This window comes from Maylandia zebra, linkage group LG3, assembly GCF_041146795.1.
Source record: "Maylandia zebra isolate NMK-2024a linkage group LG3, Mzebra_GT3a, whole genome shotgun sequence".
Classification (NCBI taxonomy): domain Eukaryota; kingdom Metazoa; phylum Chordata; class Actinopteri; order Cichliformes; family Cichlidae; genus Maylandia; species Maylandia zebra.
The window spans coordinates 48288832-48305391 of record NC_135169.1 but is presented as its reverse complement, the minus strand read 5'-3'; the positions used below and the strand labels follow the sequence as shown (position 1 = coordinate 48305391).

The 16560-nt window shown below is 42.5% G+C and overlaps 1 protein-coding gene across 12 annotated transcripts in view; it reads right to left on the bottom strand.

Annotated features, from left to right (window-relative positions):
• Window positions 1–16560, bottom strand: part of nrxn2b (neurexin 2b) — a 719424-nt gene that overhangs the window by 11950 nt on the left and 690914 nt on the right. For all 12 annotated transcript variants that reach the window (XM_004567086.2, XM_004567090.2, XM_004567089.2 and 9 more), the window contains one exon: window positions 5746–6068. In XM_004567086.2, the coding sequence (XP_004567143.1) occupies window positions 5746–6068 (323 nt within the window). The remainder of the gene's footprint in view (window positions 1–5745; window positions 6069–16560) is intronic.

Below are 16560 nucleotides of genomic sequence, written 5' to 3'. Positions count from 1 at the left end.
CTTGTAGACATTTAAAGTAGGCGATAAAGAAAGCAGTAGACATGGAGCCTGTTGTGCCGGGTTTACAAGTACAGCGGGTACAACAGCGGGGGTCTTGAAATGAAAGCAGATTAAATCTGACAAGGTGGTTCCAATTTAGTAGCCCAGGTTTGTCCTCACTGCTGCATGACTCACACAGCTGCGTGTCTAGACACCCAAACATCCTGCCCTCGCCTCCTCTCAGCCTCTGGTTGTTATTCAAGATGGGGGTCATCTGATAGAAAATGGAGGGCTTTTATCAGCATAACTGATTCACTGCCTCGCAGAGTTTTCGCTCTGTTATTAATCCATGGCACGGGCATAATCATTTATTAATTACGCTGTGTCCGTTTGAGTGTGTGTTCACATCACCTAGCTCTGTCAAATGGTCCTAATGATCCCGTTTCAGTTTCCCAGCAACATCTCCATCACGCATGCACTTACATTCGTATTCCATCCATGCAGCTGCTTCGATATAAACAGCGCATAATGAATCCTTTAAAATGTGCACTCCTTTAAATTAAACAACCAGGACATCAATAAATGCACACGTCGGGCTGTGTTTGTGGCCATAAAAGCTAAAAGAAAAGAAAAAAGGAGTTTTTATAACACAATGTCTTACTGATTGAATTTCAAAAGGTTTTTTTCAGCCTCCTGGAGTTATGATGGCTGTAATTTCGTGCAACATCTGTGACACACTTTTAAACCCCAATTTACCTGACCCCCCTGGAACATCCAAAACAGCCCCGCTGACTATCTCCAAGCAGCATCCACAAGGACTTTGAACCATCTTCTATCCATCCAGACAAATCAGAGAGAGATGGCAAACACCTGGGAGTGCTCTCAGCTTAAGACAGCAGCAAGGGCGAGGCTTGTGATCTTAGTTTTATAACATCCTGACACCAAATTTGGGTCAGATCGAGACAAGCGATGACTTCCAACTGTTTCATGGAAACCCACAGTATCAAGGGGTAAAAAAGCAGAATAAATCAGACCCCCGCATGCACATCAAAAGGTAGATCTTTTATTCTAAGCATCAAAGCACATTATTCCACTATGATCAAAGCTACAGCGCGGCGGGTAGCTCAGAGCTTTTGGAGAAATTGAAATTTAAGTTTCTGCTCATATATAGTTAGATTCTGCCACTCCTGCATTAATACACCATTGCCATGTTTGTTTTTTTATCCATCTGAAGAACAGGAAAAACAACGAGGCAACAATTCCTAATCTGACCACATGACTGTGACGGATCTAGAGCAAGGATGTTAAAGTCACATCATGAGCCACATACAGCTCACTTCGATCTTAAGCGGCTGGACTGGCGAAACTTCCATTTATGCTGACGTACAGAAGTTTAAGTGCACATTTATTCACTGAGATATTTCAATATAAGAAAAAGAAATGCAATGGAAGAAATCTATCAGCACAACTCTTTGGGCTTGAATTATGAAAAAATAAATGTGTAAAGTTACAGAAAGTTCTGCGAACTCTGACTGTACTGTAAGTATAAAAATGAAAGCTTTTGTTAACTGACAGAAAATGTTTACTGTAGATACAAACATTTGGGGTTTAAAGGATGAGGCACAGTCCATAAAACTGTTGTATACTTACACTTCTTCTGTCTCAAATAGGTGAACCAGACATGGCCACTGAACAGGCAGGGAGTATCTGGAATCATGTAGTTCCATGAGGACCTTCTCTTTTTGCATTCTTTTCTTTTTAGGTGGAAAAAAGTTTTTATTTTGACAAAAACAAGCAAATCGCTAAAGTAAACCAAGCTACCATCACCTCCTGGGTGATTTACAGCACCATATAATTCAAAATGATTAGTCAATAAAACCCAGAAACAAAAACCTAAAGATTTGTGAATTAATCTAAACTTCTTCCAGAAAAGTTGGTTTTCTTAATTATCTGATTTTTAGTTTTCAACTGCTATTAATGCTGCACATAACAGACTCTTAAGTGGCATTATTCAATGTTTCCTGCTGTATGGACCTTGTCATTTAATTTCTGTTTCACCAAAGAACCAGCTACTTTTCTAATACAGCTGTCTATGCTTTGGACTGAAGGTTTAACTGGCTGCAAAATAAGTCCCGAGTTTATGATCTAAAGTGTCGAGTCTTATCGAACACAATGTGATGTTTATTTTGTAAATTATTTTCTGAATCAGTGTCAGGAAGGATGGTAAAGCAGGGTTGGGTGGGCGTACATTGGGACTGACAAGTTGTCTGTGAAGGTTCTCAGTCATCCAGGTCATCGTAGTCAAAGGAGCTTGCAAAGAAAAGCGTCTGGACTTCTTTAAGTTACTTGAAGACGTTTCACCTCTCATCCGAGAAGCTTCTTCAGTTCTAAGGTCAAATGGTGGAGAGTCTCAGATATAAACCTAGTGGGAGTAACCCCCCACAGAGGGACAAAAGGACCCCCTGATGATCCTCTAATCCACTGAGCCAAGGTGTGAAACTGGGTGTGGGCCCCAATCAGCCAGAGTTTCGGGTGAGTTCATTGTGAAACCTGGCCCCACCTTATCATGCGAATTCCTGAGATCAGATGGCCCAGGATGTGAGTGGGCGTTAAGGCGTCTGGGAAGGGATCTCAAAACTGGATTATAGATGGAAGCCATCTATGTCCACTGTGAGCGACCATCTTTGAACAGAGGCGGTGGTTTACGACACCAACTCTCTGCCATCTATAATCCAGTTTTGAGTTCCCTTCCCAGACGCCTTAACGCCCACTCACATCCTGGGCGATCTGATCTCAGGAATTCGCATGATAAGGTGGGGCCAGGTTTCACAATGAACTCACCCGAAACTCTGGCTGATTGGGACCCACACCCAGTTTCACACCTTGGCTCAGGCGATTAGAGGATCATCAGGGGGTCCTTTTGTCCCTCTGTGGGGGGTCACTCCCACTAGGTTTATATCTGGGACTCTCCACCATTTGACCTTAGAACTGAAGAAGCTTCTCGGATGAGAGGTGAAACGTCTTCAAGTAACTTAAAGAAGTCCAGACGCTTTTCTTTGCAAGCTCCTTTGACGACTGACAAGTTGGTACCATAACAGCACACGGGCTCTAAGTCAGATCCTCCCCCTTCAAATTAGACCTTCAAAAATAGAGCTTCACAAACCAATGGATAATGTCACATTGGCTACGCCTGTCTTCATATACCCTGTAAGATTGTGACTCACGTATCCCAAATTTTCGCCAGGCACAGTGATAGTCTGTGATTCTGATTGAGTTTGAGTCGTGTATGGGTTTTTGCTCCGTCTTGTCTGTTCAGCTTCGATACACACTGCTGCTCGCACTAAATACACTGTTTTCTTCCATTTCCCCCTCAACTGCTGTTCCTGCCACAAATATGAAAACAAACAACACTTCCAGTTCACCACAGGCACGTTCCCAGGACAGAGCCTGGTGTTTAAAAGAGCAAATATAAATGATTTCATACAGTCTGGTGCCTCTCAGCTTGTTGTAAAAATCAATGTAATCCTCCACCCTTCAAGAGGTTTTGCCTAATTTTGCTAGACTACAGCTGTGTTCACAGTTATTCTTTTGTTGCTTTATTCTGTCTTTCCTTTGGGTTGGGGGACAGAGGAGGTACCACACCTGGGACCACCTGTATGATCAGCGCTAATGTTTTTATGCTTTTCTACACACAGAAAAATGCCTGTTTGATCATTAAAGTACATGCATAGTGACTCATAGGTAACATCTTTTGATTTGCCAGCATATATCCTTAATGCTATTTTTGTCTATTGTGGCAATACACTTGGTTGAGCTAGGTGCATAATAATCATAAAGATGGAGCCATTAAAATGTGTGTACACTATCTAAAAAATAGAGTCTTAGCAATAAAAAGCACTCTAAAGGTGGAACCGTGCTTTTTTATGACCCAACATAAACATAAGTCAGCAAATGGAATACACATTAAGGCTTGTAACAACCAAAAGGCAGACAACACTCAAGAGTCCTCTGCTATCCTAAAATGCTTCCGGATAATTTATCAAGCGGGGCAGTCTGGGGCTGCCAATTTCACATCACAGACAGATGCTTTTAAAGCTCGCTATACGCTCAACGTGGAGAGCAGGTTTCGCCAAGAAGTCTGGAGGCCAGAGACACTGAACCGAGTGCATCGTACATGCGGCATCTTAAATCCATGTTCCACTGATCTCATGTTTAAAGAGAAGAGAGAGAAACACTAAATCACAGACCAGCTGATTGTGCCAACTGGGCACAATCAAGATGCTGTTGACTGCGAAGGAGCTCTGACAGGTTTTAGGTCCAAAACTTTTTGTTTGTACTTCCGTGGCAGCGATAACCATGACTGAGACAAGTGCACCTTCATATTTTGTCAACTGCCATCAAAGTATTAGTTTGATGAGCCTGTGGAGGCCTCATTAAGGCTGACTTTTATCAATGTACAAGAAAGCAAGAAAAACAGTTGCTGCAAAACTAAAAGTTTTCTTTAATCTGGGTGCTCGCAGTATAACTTTGCATCTATTGTGCAGCGGTGCCAACAGCTTCACCTTATCTTTAGTCTAATTGGAACTGCCACATTTAACCAAAATGAGGCACAATAGGAAGGTTTGAGACGATGATAAAAGGACAAAGATCTAAACACATTCTGGATCTGCTGATCATGGTTTTCAGGGAAGAGTGTGAGTGGCTCGCTGACTGATCTCAGATATGCCTCTGTGGACATGAAGAGTGCTAATGAACACAACTGAATAAGAGGAAAGCACTAGTAATTGGCACCGCGCTTTTGTGTTTTCCGCGACACCATAAAAGTATGCCATAGAGCTGAAATTGAAAGTATGGAATTGACAGGTTTTAAAGCTTTCAACTAATTAAGGTACAAAATCTCTACAGCGCCAAATATAGCTGACGTACAGTACATCCACGAGCATGGGCGACAAGCTTTCAGCGCTTCCTCTCATGGCCTGGATCACACTTTTTTTTGCACAGCACACAGTTTATAGCTAATGATGCTGGATGTGAACTGGAGCGTATTCCCCTCCTGGATCTTGTTATTAGGTCTTTTTATGATGGCCCGCCTCTTCCATCTTCTTGCATGTGGGCAAGGAAAAGGTCCCCTACTGTTTGCTAATTGTTGCTTTCCGTGCTGGTAATATGTGCCTTTAGCCCATGTGGATAATCATCAGAGCATAAATCACAGCCTCTCACATGCGCACGATGTAGACTCGTAAATGGAAGTTTATTGTTGTGCTCTTTGTGTAGCAAGATTTCCTTCTCGAGATGGTCCTGCCTTCGACCAGCGAGCAGTGATTTCTAGGATCCCGGTCAGCCACATCTTCTTAAAGAAAATCAAAACCGCAGTGTTGATTGGTCTAATGGATGGATCAAACAGCTGAGGGCTGTTTGACCATCTGAATACAGCTGATGGCTAACAAGGGGAAACTCGCACACAGCACAGAGCTGAGAATGTGACTGTTTGACCTTGTAGCTGACATCTGATTTCTTTTGAAATCTCTTCATGTAAGAAGAACCATCTGGTTACTTGGCTATGCTGTTTAATCTTTCAAATATTGTTTTCAGCAGTTCGAGGATTTTGGGGAAACTTTAAAAAGCCAATTAAAACTAACTGGCAATGGTCCATCACAATGCACAGCACCAGAGCATCTTCTTGCCTCGGTGACTCAAACAGCAGCCTTTTGATTTTTCTCTATGAATCATATAAACAAGCTGGCATCACTAGCTCACTTTGCTCACCTGTGTCACACTGTCCCTCATGGTTGGCGAGCGCTGTTTGCGGGTGGTGGTTGTGGCCATGGTGGTGGTTGTCTCCATGATTGTGGTGGACATATCAGCCAGCGGGGTGGTGGAGGTGGTGTCGGTAGTCAGCACCGAGGGCACGTCACCCACCAGCCTCAGGTTGCCCTGGGTCTGGACGTTGGGGTCGCCCTCGGCTGCTAGTTTGAGGACCTGCAGGCCGTTGTAGTACAGGCCTGAGATCTGGCCCTGGAAGTGGCGCCCTTTCTCTCCACCACCGATTTTGATGAACGCTTGGCTGTTGAAGATGGTCAGCTGGCGACCTAATATGCGACAGATGACAAGACGGAGGGAAGAAGGAGGAGAGAGAAGCGGAAAGAAGAGAGGTCATGAAAGAGGGGAAGGAAAGAAAGGGGCAAAGAATACAAATCAGGTCATGATCTTCAGGTGAGCTTCAACATGAAACACAGTGAATCGGAGGAGATAGGGGGAGTGTTTCAATCACAAGGGATTTCCTGGGTAACACTTTAGGGAGATTGGACCCTGGCTTGCTGCAGTTGCAGTCATTATGGAGCTAGTCACGTGGCACATTCCCAGAAAAGCACCCTGAATCTGGCAGTCAAATAGATTGCAGGAGCAGTCGCGGATTGACCCTGAGACTGAAGGTTCACAGCAAAATGCATCTCATTTGCCCTGAGATGGAATATATTAGAACAATGCTGGGTCTATGTCATTGACCTCCAATGCACATGAGCTGCACAATGATAAAGTATCTCTGCCAGAGGAAAAACCATCACCCTGCTTTGCCATCTAAAGGAGGAAAATGAGATTCTCATTGGAAGAAAATGTTTAATTCAGCAGGGGCTGTTCCTCTCTGTGGTCATTACCATTCATCTGGATGGATAGATGGATGAAGAGAGGACAAAGTCAACCGTTTAACCAGGGTCCAATACTAATGTGTCACCAGGTCTTGTGGTGTAGGGGCAGAGTGGGGGCAGTCTGAAAGGTATAATTTTTCTCCCTGTATTTTCTCCAACTGACATCCGTTTAGATTTTATTTTATTCCCCTCCTCCCCCTCCGACAGGCATGCATCCCTACTGTGCCTGCTTATCCCCAACACTCAGACTGACGCAATCTTTGACCCCTAGTGAGACTCACATGGACATCGGGGAATATTCAGGTTAGAGGAAAACTGTTGGAAGGATGTGGGTTAAAAACAGTCCTTATGAGGTAATTACTCAGAGGAGAAGGATGGGAGAAGCTAAAGAGGTTTTTTATGGATTAATCAATCCCTGCAAGGAAAGAGAGAGTGTGTTTGTTCGTGAAAGGGATACTGCGCTAATGTGTGCATTTGGGAGTGAAATATTGACTCAGTAGACATGGTGGGCTACGAATCTTGGGCCTGAAGGGAGTGTGTTTATGAATGTGGTTGCGTGTGTGCATGTACGCACATTTATTACGTCTTGTGCAGGTATGGGAGATTACTCCTCAGCGCTTCTGCTGGCACTCCTGCTCAAGTAATCTGCTCACAGTGACTTCCCTGCATGTGATTCAATTAAATAACAAATGCTCTGAATAACTTTCTGAATGCTTGTTTCATGGTTTCAATCAGACTGTAAGCTGGTGACAACTTTCTTCTCATCAGATGCTGGGGACAGGTCCAGGTCCCATTTGCTTTCAATTAGGAGAGCTGAGAGGGTTCTTCACCACTATAATTATAATTTACTCTTCATCTATATGGGTGTGTTGACCTGTTTATAAGATTCAGGTGTGCGGGAATATCAGAGGAATTATGTCAATGAATGCTTGCGTTGGTACGTAAATGTAAAACTGCATGTTTAATCTACGTGTGTACGTAGACTCTACAGAAGTGCTGAAGACATAAATCTGTTTCCTCGATGAGGGCCATTACACATGTCAGCCTATTATCAGATCATTAGACCAAGGTCCCACAAGGGACTAGGCTCCTGTCCCCTAACTCTATAATAATGAGACTTAATGTCTGGCATATGCGCTGTTGACATAATATCTGACTCTTATTCTATTATATCATTACTTAGCATGTTTAGTGTGGGAGTGATGCTGCAATAAATAGAACAGGAAAGGATGAACAGACTGTTAAACTACGAACATCAGCCGGGAAAATACAGGAGAAAATACATGCACGTGTATACACAAAGATTCACTTTAAACACACACACACACGCTTGCACTAAAATTTTAGCCCCCTTAATTAACCCCACCCCGCACACGTTCACAAATCAGCCCAGAAGGTCTCCATTGTAAACATCTTCACTTGGACTGAAAGGGTCATAGAGTGTGGACAAGTTGAAGACATGGTGTTTTTCTATTGTGTGTGGTGTGAAACTCCAAGTCACAAGATGGTCTGTTCAGATAGGACAATTTACTCCGCAGGAGCTAAGTGTAATGGTGGCAGAGTTACACTCTGAGCCAGTGACACAGTCATAAGTAAGCTATATTGACAAGCAGCTTATGATTATGATGTAGAGTAAGGAGGATTAGTAATACCTCCTAGAGTCACTGCACATGCATTCATGTATCATACATATTTCTTAAAATGTCCAAGCATCCGTTGGGTGACCTATTTAATGCCTCTCTTTGTGAAAGAAAAAAAAAGCCTCGAGCACATGAGAGTACTGTGGCCATTTATGTGCTCATCCCATATGAGACAAAGAAAGCCAAGAAGAAAGGTGCCCTCTAGACTAGATGAAGGGAAATCAGTGTTTGTTTTCGTAGCTGTCTGCTCAGGATGAGACTCTAACAAGGCCTGATGAAGTTATTGTTTCAGGGTCTGCCGGGTCAAATCAAAAGTGACATGTGGTTTTAGAACCAATTTTGGCGGCAGGCGTAAGTGGGGCGGGGTGGAGGCGAGGAAAGATAGAAAGAGAAGCCTCTGCAATGACATGCAATCACGGTGCTTAATATGACAGAGCTGGCTGTGGCGCTGCTGCAGAGAAGAGGGTGTGTGTGCATGTATATAATAACTTATGAAATGTGTCAGTGAAATGACCTTTATGTGTGTGATAGTTGGCCTTTTCAAGTAGTGTCTATTTCCTCAACATTTATTTACATACACCTCTCCCTCTGTGTGTGTGCTTGTGTGTATTAGGCAGCAGCACAGCACACATGGGTTACACATCGATGAGGCTCTGTTTCACCAATTTCAGTGTGTATGGATGTGTTTTGCCTCTCTCCACAGGAATTTTAAGGTGATGGGCATTTAATGGGCAGAGACGATGGAAGCAGCTGGATAGGGGTGGCTGTAGGGTGGGGTGGTGGCGTTAGAGGGGCTAAATGGATTGGGGTGTGTATGTGCGTGTTTGTGTGTTGGGACGAGGGGCTGACAGCCAGCCTTTCATTATAATGGGCATCCGCAGCCATACACAAAGCCTTAATTAACTGCAATGCAGAGACCAGAATGGTCAGACTTCTGTAATCAGCTACTGCAGAGACTGAGCGGAGTTCATACATCTATCCCTCTATCTGTTTATATACCCATATGTCTGAAAATAATTAAAGATTTTAAAGTGTGAGAATTACGAGCAAAAATAATAAACGGCTATGCATATTCAAACATGAGTGCACTGTATATACATTTAGCGACAAAGATGTCTCTAAATGTAATGGATGCTAATGGACGCTAACATGTTGATGTTAAGTAGGAAAAATGCTTTGCCTGACAGACACGTCCCAATATATTCCCATTCTAAAATGCTAAACTTCACAGCATTAAAAAGCTACAGCCTAACAGGTGTAGGCTATTTAACTGTACCTCTCAACAATGTTTGTAGTGTTGGTGCTTTTTAAAGCATTTTTATTGAAATTAAAGTCCAACACGTTTGTCCTTCAGTTTTGTTAGTGAATCGCTAGTATTAACATGTTAGCTAACACTAATAAACTACATGTGCCATTTCAGTTCTCCAAAATCTGAATGTTAAAATCCAGTCCAAATTGGATGTACAGTCTCTGGTTTGCTAGCATGCTAGCTATTGGTAGATAACAGGAAACAAGGTATAGCTGAAGGTGAAAGACTGTCTCAAACCATTATGTATTATTTCATGCCCGATTATACTGCTAAACTTCACAGCCTGGAATAAGGATTAAAATTCTTAGAACACATCTGATAATTGTGATCTCAGGCAAAAATGATGGACCAACAAACACTGTCTAATGAGCCACCCTACCAGGATGGCTAAAAGCACACATTACTATTAAAGCTACAGTCGTTCAGTACCAATTGAACATGGAAATTGATTTTAATGATCAGTTTTCGCACCACCAGAGCAGAAAAATCTGCACAACCATCCATCTTCTTCAGCTATGTTCAACCTGATATCTACAAATAGCTGCCAAGGTAGTCTTAGCTACGTAGCTTTATGTGCAGCTATAAAAAAAAGCTTTATTTCTTGTAAATGCAGATGGTGCCTTATTAAGAAATGCAAACTGAGAGAGCAGACCAGTTTGGGCCTGTTTTTAGCGTATTCTCTCAGTGTCACTCTGAGAGACAAAACAACATCATTTTATGGAACGATGAGATGTAATTCTTTCCTTCACTACATACCTATATTTAGCGTAAATAATGGCCCTTAGGTTTAAATCCATAGGCTATGTATTTAATGAACAAATAGGGGAATACAGACTACAGACATGTTGCATACCAACAAAAAAGCTGTTGGTGATGAAATGATATGGATAGAAATATGCTGGAAAGCAACATGATCTAGGAGCCTTATGATAGCAGTTACATACATACAATATATATATCGTATACCGTATAGGTATATCGTGATTACATGCGAATCCCAAGGCAGTTAGCCATTGAGATTGTTGAGATGTGTATATCTTTTTTCCCCATTTCTAAGGATACTGTAACTAGAAATGATGCATCTTGGAAAACCTCTTCCAGTTCTTCAGCATCATTAGCATCCTGGCAGCAGCTCTCTAAACAGGTGATTGGGGTAAGAAAAGGTGGGAACAACTCTTTCTAAAGGTATTATAAGCAACAATCACAACCCCCTTCATCCTGTCTTAGCTGATAGGTAATCAATATGACAGGAGATGCGGACTCCCTGCTATAGTACACTTTACCCCAGCCTGCAATATTATCACAGGGCTTTTCCTCAGCAGTGTCTTCAAACAAAGCATATATATTTTAATAAAACAAAAAGAAATGCTTGAAGTAAATTAGCATTATAAAAATCCATACATGTATAATTTACTTTCTTATAATGCTGGCCACAGTGAAACTCCTGAGTAATCTACCCAAGCCTGGAGAAAAAGAGATGATAAAGACAGGTTGGACAGAGTCTTGGAGAATAGGGACATAAGAGATGACAGAAGCGAGGGAGGATGACAGACGAGGAGGACAGAGAAAGAGCAAGTGTGCATGAGGACCGAATGTCAAAGAGACAGAGCGAGGGCATGAAGGGTGGGGATAGAGAGAGTGCATGACAGGCTCGATAAAAAGAACAAGAGGAATGATGCAGTTAAAGAGTGGCTGCAGAGACAGACATACAGTAACACACAAGAGTAAGACGGTAAGAAGCAAGCAGAAGGGAGAGTAAGTCATGTAGTGAGATGAAAGGCAAAAGGAAAGGGGGAAAAAAGAAGAAGAAGAAAGTGCAGTGAAGTGCTTACTATGGATATTAAATGATCACGGGAAGCACTAGTGAGTCACCTCCAGCTTTGCACCCTGATTTTCAAGTATAGCCACTTAATCACATGGTTAACTTAGTTATAACAGGGTTTTATATCTACCTTCCTTGACTAATGCCAAAGCTTCCTGCTGTGTGTATCCCCACAAACCTGCTGTTTGACCACAGAAGGTGCTCATAAAGAGGACGTAGGGATACATTAACACAGAGGTGGTGAGAATACTAAAATAAAATACCCAGCTGTCAAAAACAACATTGTAAAAACGGACCTAAGAATTGTAAAATTTTGTGATTAGTGATAGATGGTGTTAAATTAGTCTTTCTTTAGTTATAATATGGTAAAAATGATTGAACTGACACTTTTATATTCCTAATACATGGCTAAATACAAAGTCGGTGGTGAAAAGAAATTCCCAGAAAAAAAGCCAACTGGTCCGAAAACAGTCCATTTCACACAGCGATTCTATGTGCACACTGACTCTAAGACTGGGTGCAGTGGACCTCAGCGTCTTTACTTCAGTAAGAACTAAAAATAACACACTGAAATGATAACCAAACATCTATTCAAGAAGATTTTTGCAATAGCTACAAACACCGTTAATATCTTGCATGAAAAGTATAAATGTATCCTCTTTGTGTGCCTGAAGATATAATGCAGCACCTGATTGCACATTTTAAATCTTTTATATGGGCACTAGTTTCACCGCAGTCTGAGTTCTCTTTGATAAAGATTACCTCTTTGACCAAAAGTAAAATGCTCTGAAGCTGTAAAAGCACATTTCTACCTTCAGTCTTCCTCAACTAGAGAGAAATGGCTTGTCACAGACGAGCTGTGGTCAGTAATTACTATCTATGTTGAGCCAAACTAGGGAGTGGGCTGGTTTTAGGCCACGCTTGGATTGCTATTGCACAGATTGCTTGTCGGAGGCAGAAAAATAATGGTTGCATGTCTGTTGCAACCCTCAAAATGTATGTGGAGAGGAGGGGAGGGGACGGCGGCCTGGCGCTGTGTTCTAGCCAGGTTTAGCCCTTCCTCTGCCTGTGGACCTGAAGCAGGAGGGAGGCACCCGGAGAGTGAAAGGAGTGGATGGTGGTAAAGGATGATCTAAGTGTATATGAGGGGATATGAAAAGCACTGCAGCTGGAGAGAGCAGTATCTCTCTCCCACCACCGTCATCATTACGCCTCTCTCATCCTCCTTCTACTCCTGTTATCTCACAGAGAGGAGGCATGCCATATGGTTGCAAGAAGCTTCTATTCCGAATGTTTTCTCTTGCAGGGTGGGAGGGATGGCCCAGAATTCACCTCTGTCAATGCGCTCCTTTTTGACGTGCAGGGTGCAAACTTGGACCGTTAGCGTGCAGAGTCTGTATTTGTTTCTGCGCACAAATCCTTCATGCGCCTGCAGAATTTAGAGTATCCGTATCAACAAACATGAACTCCCCCATTTTCATTTTCTTCTGCAAAGAAAAAAGGATAGGAAAGGATAAAGTCGAAGAAGGCAGGAGCACAATGGGGGCGGGGTGGGATGCTGACAAAGTCGATTATGAAGCGTTCCCAAGTTATCTCCTTGGTGCACAGCTCTCCTTGGTAATTAAGAACGTTTTGCTTTTTTACTTCCCAGAAGTTGGGTTGGTTCGGGTAGAACACTATGAATTAATTGTGTTTGACAATGGCGATGAGGGGCCAAATGCAGCATGAAGATAGACAGAAAGTCTTGGGAGGCAGAGTGAAGCTCTGAGGTCCTTGAAGGAAGCTCTGGGCAGTGAGACTGTGACGGTGCAGTGAAGTACTCTGGAGACAGTAGATTGGATGTAATCAGATGTGGCTCTATATCTGATCCTACATCTGTATGTGGATCTTAAACAAGTGATACTGTCGAGGGAGAGACAAAGAGAGATAGCACAGTGGTTAGCTGGGTACAATTTTCCTTCTTCCTGTTCTCTCCAGCTGTGACTGTGCTGCTTTTAGGCCATTTCATGGTAGGGGACCATGAAATAACAGTAAAGAGTCCCTTATTTCAGACTAAAGAGACGTGTTCTCGCTGCCACTTCTCTTCTCATGAGCAAGCACGTTAAAATTCATTCCGTCTCCCCCTACTTCTCTCAGATATGGCTGTAATAGTGCAGCGAGATCAAATGAGAAAACAACATAGTAACTCTGCGGGATGCAAAGCTTATGATGGAGTTACTGAAAGACAGCCTCATATGGATTTACTCTCAATTGACTGCTGCCAGATGTGAGAAAATCTCTGAAATGAAGCTGGGATCATGAATAGCAGCCCTGGACCAATGCCTGGCCTGGAGATTTGATTTGGGCTTTGGCACCACACCAAGCGGAGGGCACTTGATTGCTTTCACTTTGGGAATTGGGGCGCTCGCACCAAACCATTAAACACTGAACGTTAAACCTAGTTCTAGCGTTTTAGCCTGCAGAGACCTGCTATCCTAGTATTCCTCCCTTCTTCTACTCCCTGCACTTGTGTAGCTCAACTCCAGGCTTGATTGTCAGGCTGCCGGGGAGCTCTAGAGGGATAGAGTTGTTGCCAGAAGAAGATGTTCCAATTCCTCTGGGAGCTTTTTTCGCTTCGCTTCCTTCCTTTTCGCATCTGTTAAAGTGAACACCTATGGGAAATTGATTCTTGCCGGTTATTTGTACTGTTTATTTTCTAGTGGAGCTCCCTGATGAGATGTGGAAGCCGCGACACATATTTATTGTTTCTAGCAAAAAAACCCCCCCAAAAAACGGAGAATACTTGCCAAGTATTTTTCTTTTTTTGGGTAAGGTTGGCATTGGTGGTCAGAGGAAAAAGGAGGAGGATAAGAAGGGAGAGTGAGGGTTAGGATAGGTAGACAGAGAGGAGAAAACTTGGGATGACAGACCCATCACAAGAAGAAGAATAAGGGGACACATGTGAGGAAGTTTTGTCCCGGCTAGAGCTGTTGCAAACTTTTGGGACTTGGGATTTTTCCCCTCCACTGGGTCTCTGTAATGGCTGCCATTTTGGATTTAGTCAGCAGGCACCGAGTTGGCCAGAGATGCTAACTCTGATCTGCCTCACACACAGTTGGGGAGATGGGATAAAGGCTTCAGAATGAGATGTAGTGAGACAGTGCAGCGGCACAGCCCAGCTCTCCTTTAGGACACTTCTGGCTCCAGTGACTTCCATTATATCCCGGTGTGACTAAAATACTGATTTGTGATAGCGAATGCGGGCGATTAGCTCTCTTATTTTTACTTCTGTCCACATATTAAGGTAATAACGCGTTGAGATTTGTACTTATAAGATCTGAAAGATGTGGATGTTTTCCATGCTTGGTGAGTTTTACAGAATTGATGAAACACTAAAGGCACTTGAAGAGGAGACCCACGGGGCTGATTGTTTTCCTCACTCTGGTCAAGAACCCTGAAACATGTAAAGACCCTCTGAGGCGCTGATGTAAGAAAAATCACTGGACACCAGAGACCATAAACCCCATATTGGCAACACAGCCTGGACCATTACAGGCCATCCATTTCAGAATGAATGATCCCGGCTGTTTGCCACACACACGCACACACACACACACGAACCAGTGTGTAAGTCTTGTTCAAGTATACCACTCACCCTGCATAGCAAATACACACAGAAGGATACATTAAAATACATCAATCTCTTTAGGAGTGAAAACAATAAATGTTAAAGGGACCTTCATTTATTTTTGCTTAGACACATTTTGTTGAAATGACCCAGAGCAGCTGTGTCACTGCTGAATTTGGCCTTCAGTCATTTGCTGTGTTTTAACCCTCTGAGTTTTGCTTTACATCAAGATGGGGACAACGGGAAGATGTTGCCACTTGGAGATTTGTGTCTTTTAGCAGGAGTTAGAACATTGTTAGCTTCGTATTTAGTTCTTGTCCCGAACGACTGCCGTAACCTGTCCAAGTTCTTCCAGATACCAGCATCCAGGGCAAATTATGTTCAAAGATTAAGCATCGTTTATAACACGGTTATAACTGAGGGCTCTCTGAATTTTGTCACCAGCGGGGCAAAGCTGGGAAATCAGTCAGATCGTTTCAATTTAAGAACGCGGACGACGTAGCAGCGAGAGAAGCCCCCAGCAATTAGTGTGGGTGGAGTTTGATTTGCTGTTAGGTGGTTAGATTCTGCTTAGAGGTTTCTTAGCTTAAATCTCTCTCCATGTCCTTATCAAAGCAACAAACAGCTTTAACCCTTTGAGCTTAGCAATGTCCTCTAATCCCCATTCATTATCTAATCTAGTTACAAACAGCATCTTCCAGAGCCACTTTTCCTCTTCAGTCCGTGACGTGTGTAAGACGTTCCTTTAATGAATCCCATAATATTAACAAATAAAAGACCTTGCAGATTTTTACCCCCCAAAATGCACCCAAAAATGATCAAAGCCTGCACTTGAGATTTAATGGGTGTTTATTTGTTTATTTCTCCTGCCTACTTTCTGCAAAAGCTCTCATCAAAATGATTGGATACAGGCTCATATCAAACTATAGAAGAAAGAGAATAATAGATTCAGTTTAATGCTCAGTCTCTTTAGAGTTTCATAGCATGCACAAATCATTTCATAAGTGGGTAAGTCATTTTTTATTGATCCATTTTTTCATTCAACTTTCATCTCCCAAGCCTCTTTAATTCTGATTTGTGTCCTAACTAACCTCAGCAAAAGTGCATTCCCCGGCATGTCAGAGGAGAGCACAGAAGTCAGTTTTCCTCGAACTAGAAATGAATGCAAGGATTGTTTTGTTTCCATGAAATAAATATGCAAGCACTTCATTTATCTTGTTTGTCTGTCACATGAATACTTCATTTAGCTCTCGCAGACAAATTTCATCTTCTGAATTCATGCGTGCATGTTTTATCGTTCACAATTCCATTTCAGGAACCCCCCTAAAGGTATCTGGCCTCAAAAGCTTAATTCATGATAATTGCAATACATCTCTTATGCAAATAGTGAAGCTATTGCAGATGTTACTGTAAAGTCTTAGATTCTTATCCTTGTACTGTTTTTTTTAATAGTTTGCTAGAGTTCTGTGTGCGCTAGTTACCAATAAAAAAAGTTGTCTTTGAAGTAGAAACTCAACTTCTTCTTCTTTCTTTCTTTTTAAAAAAATAAGAATCAACCA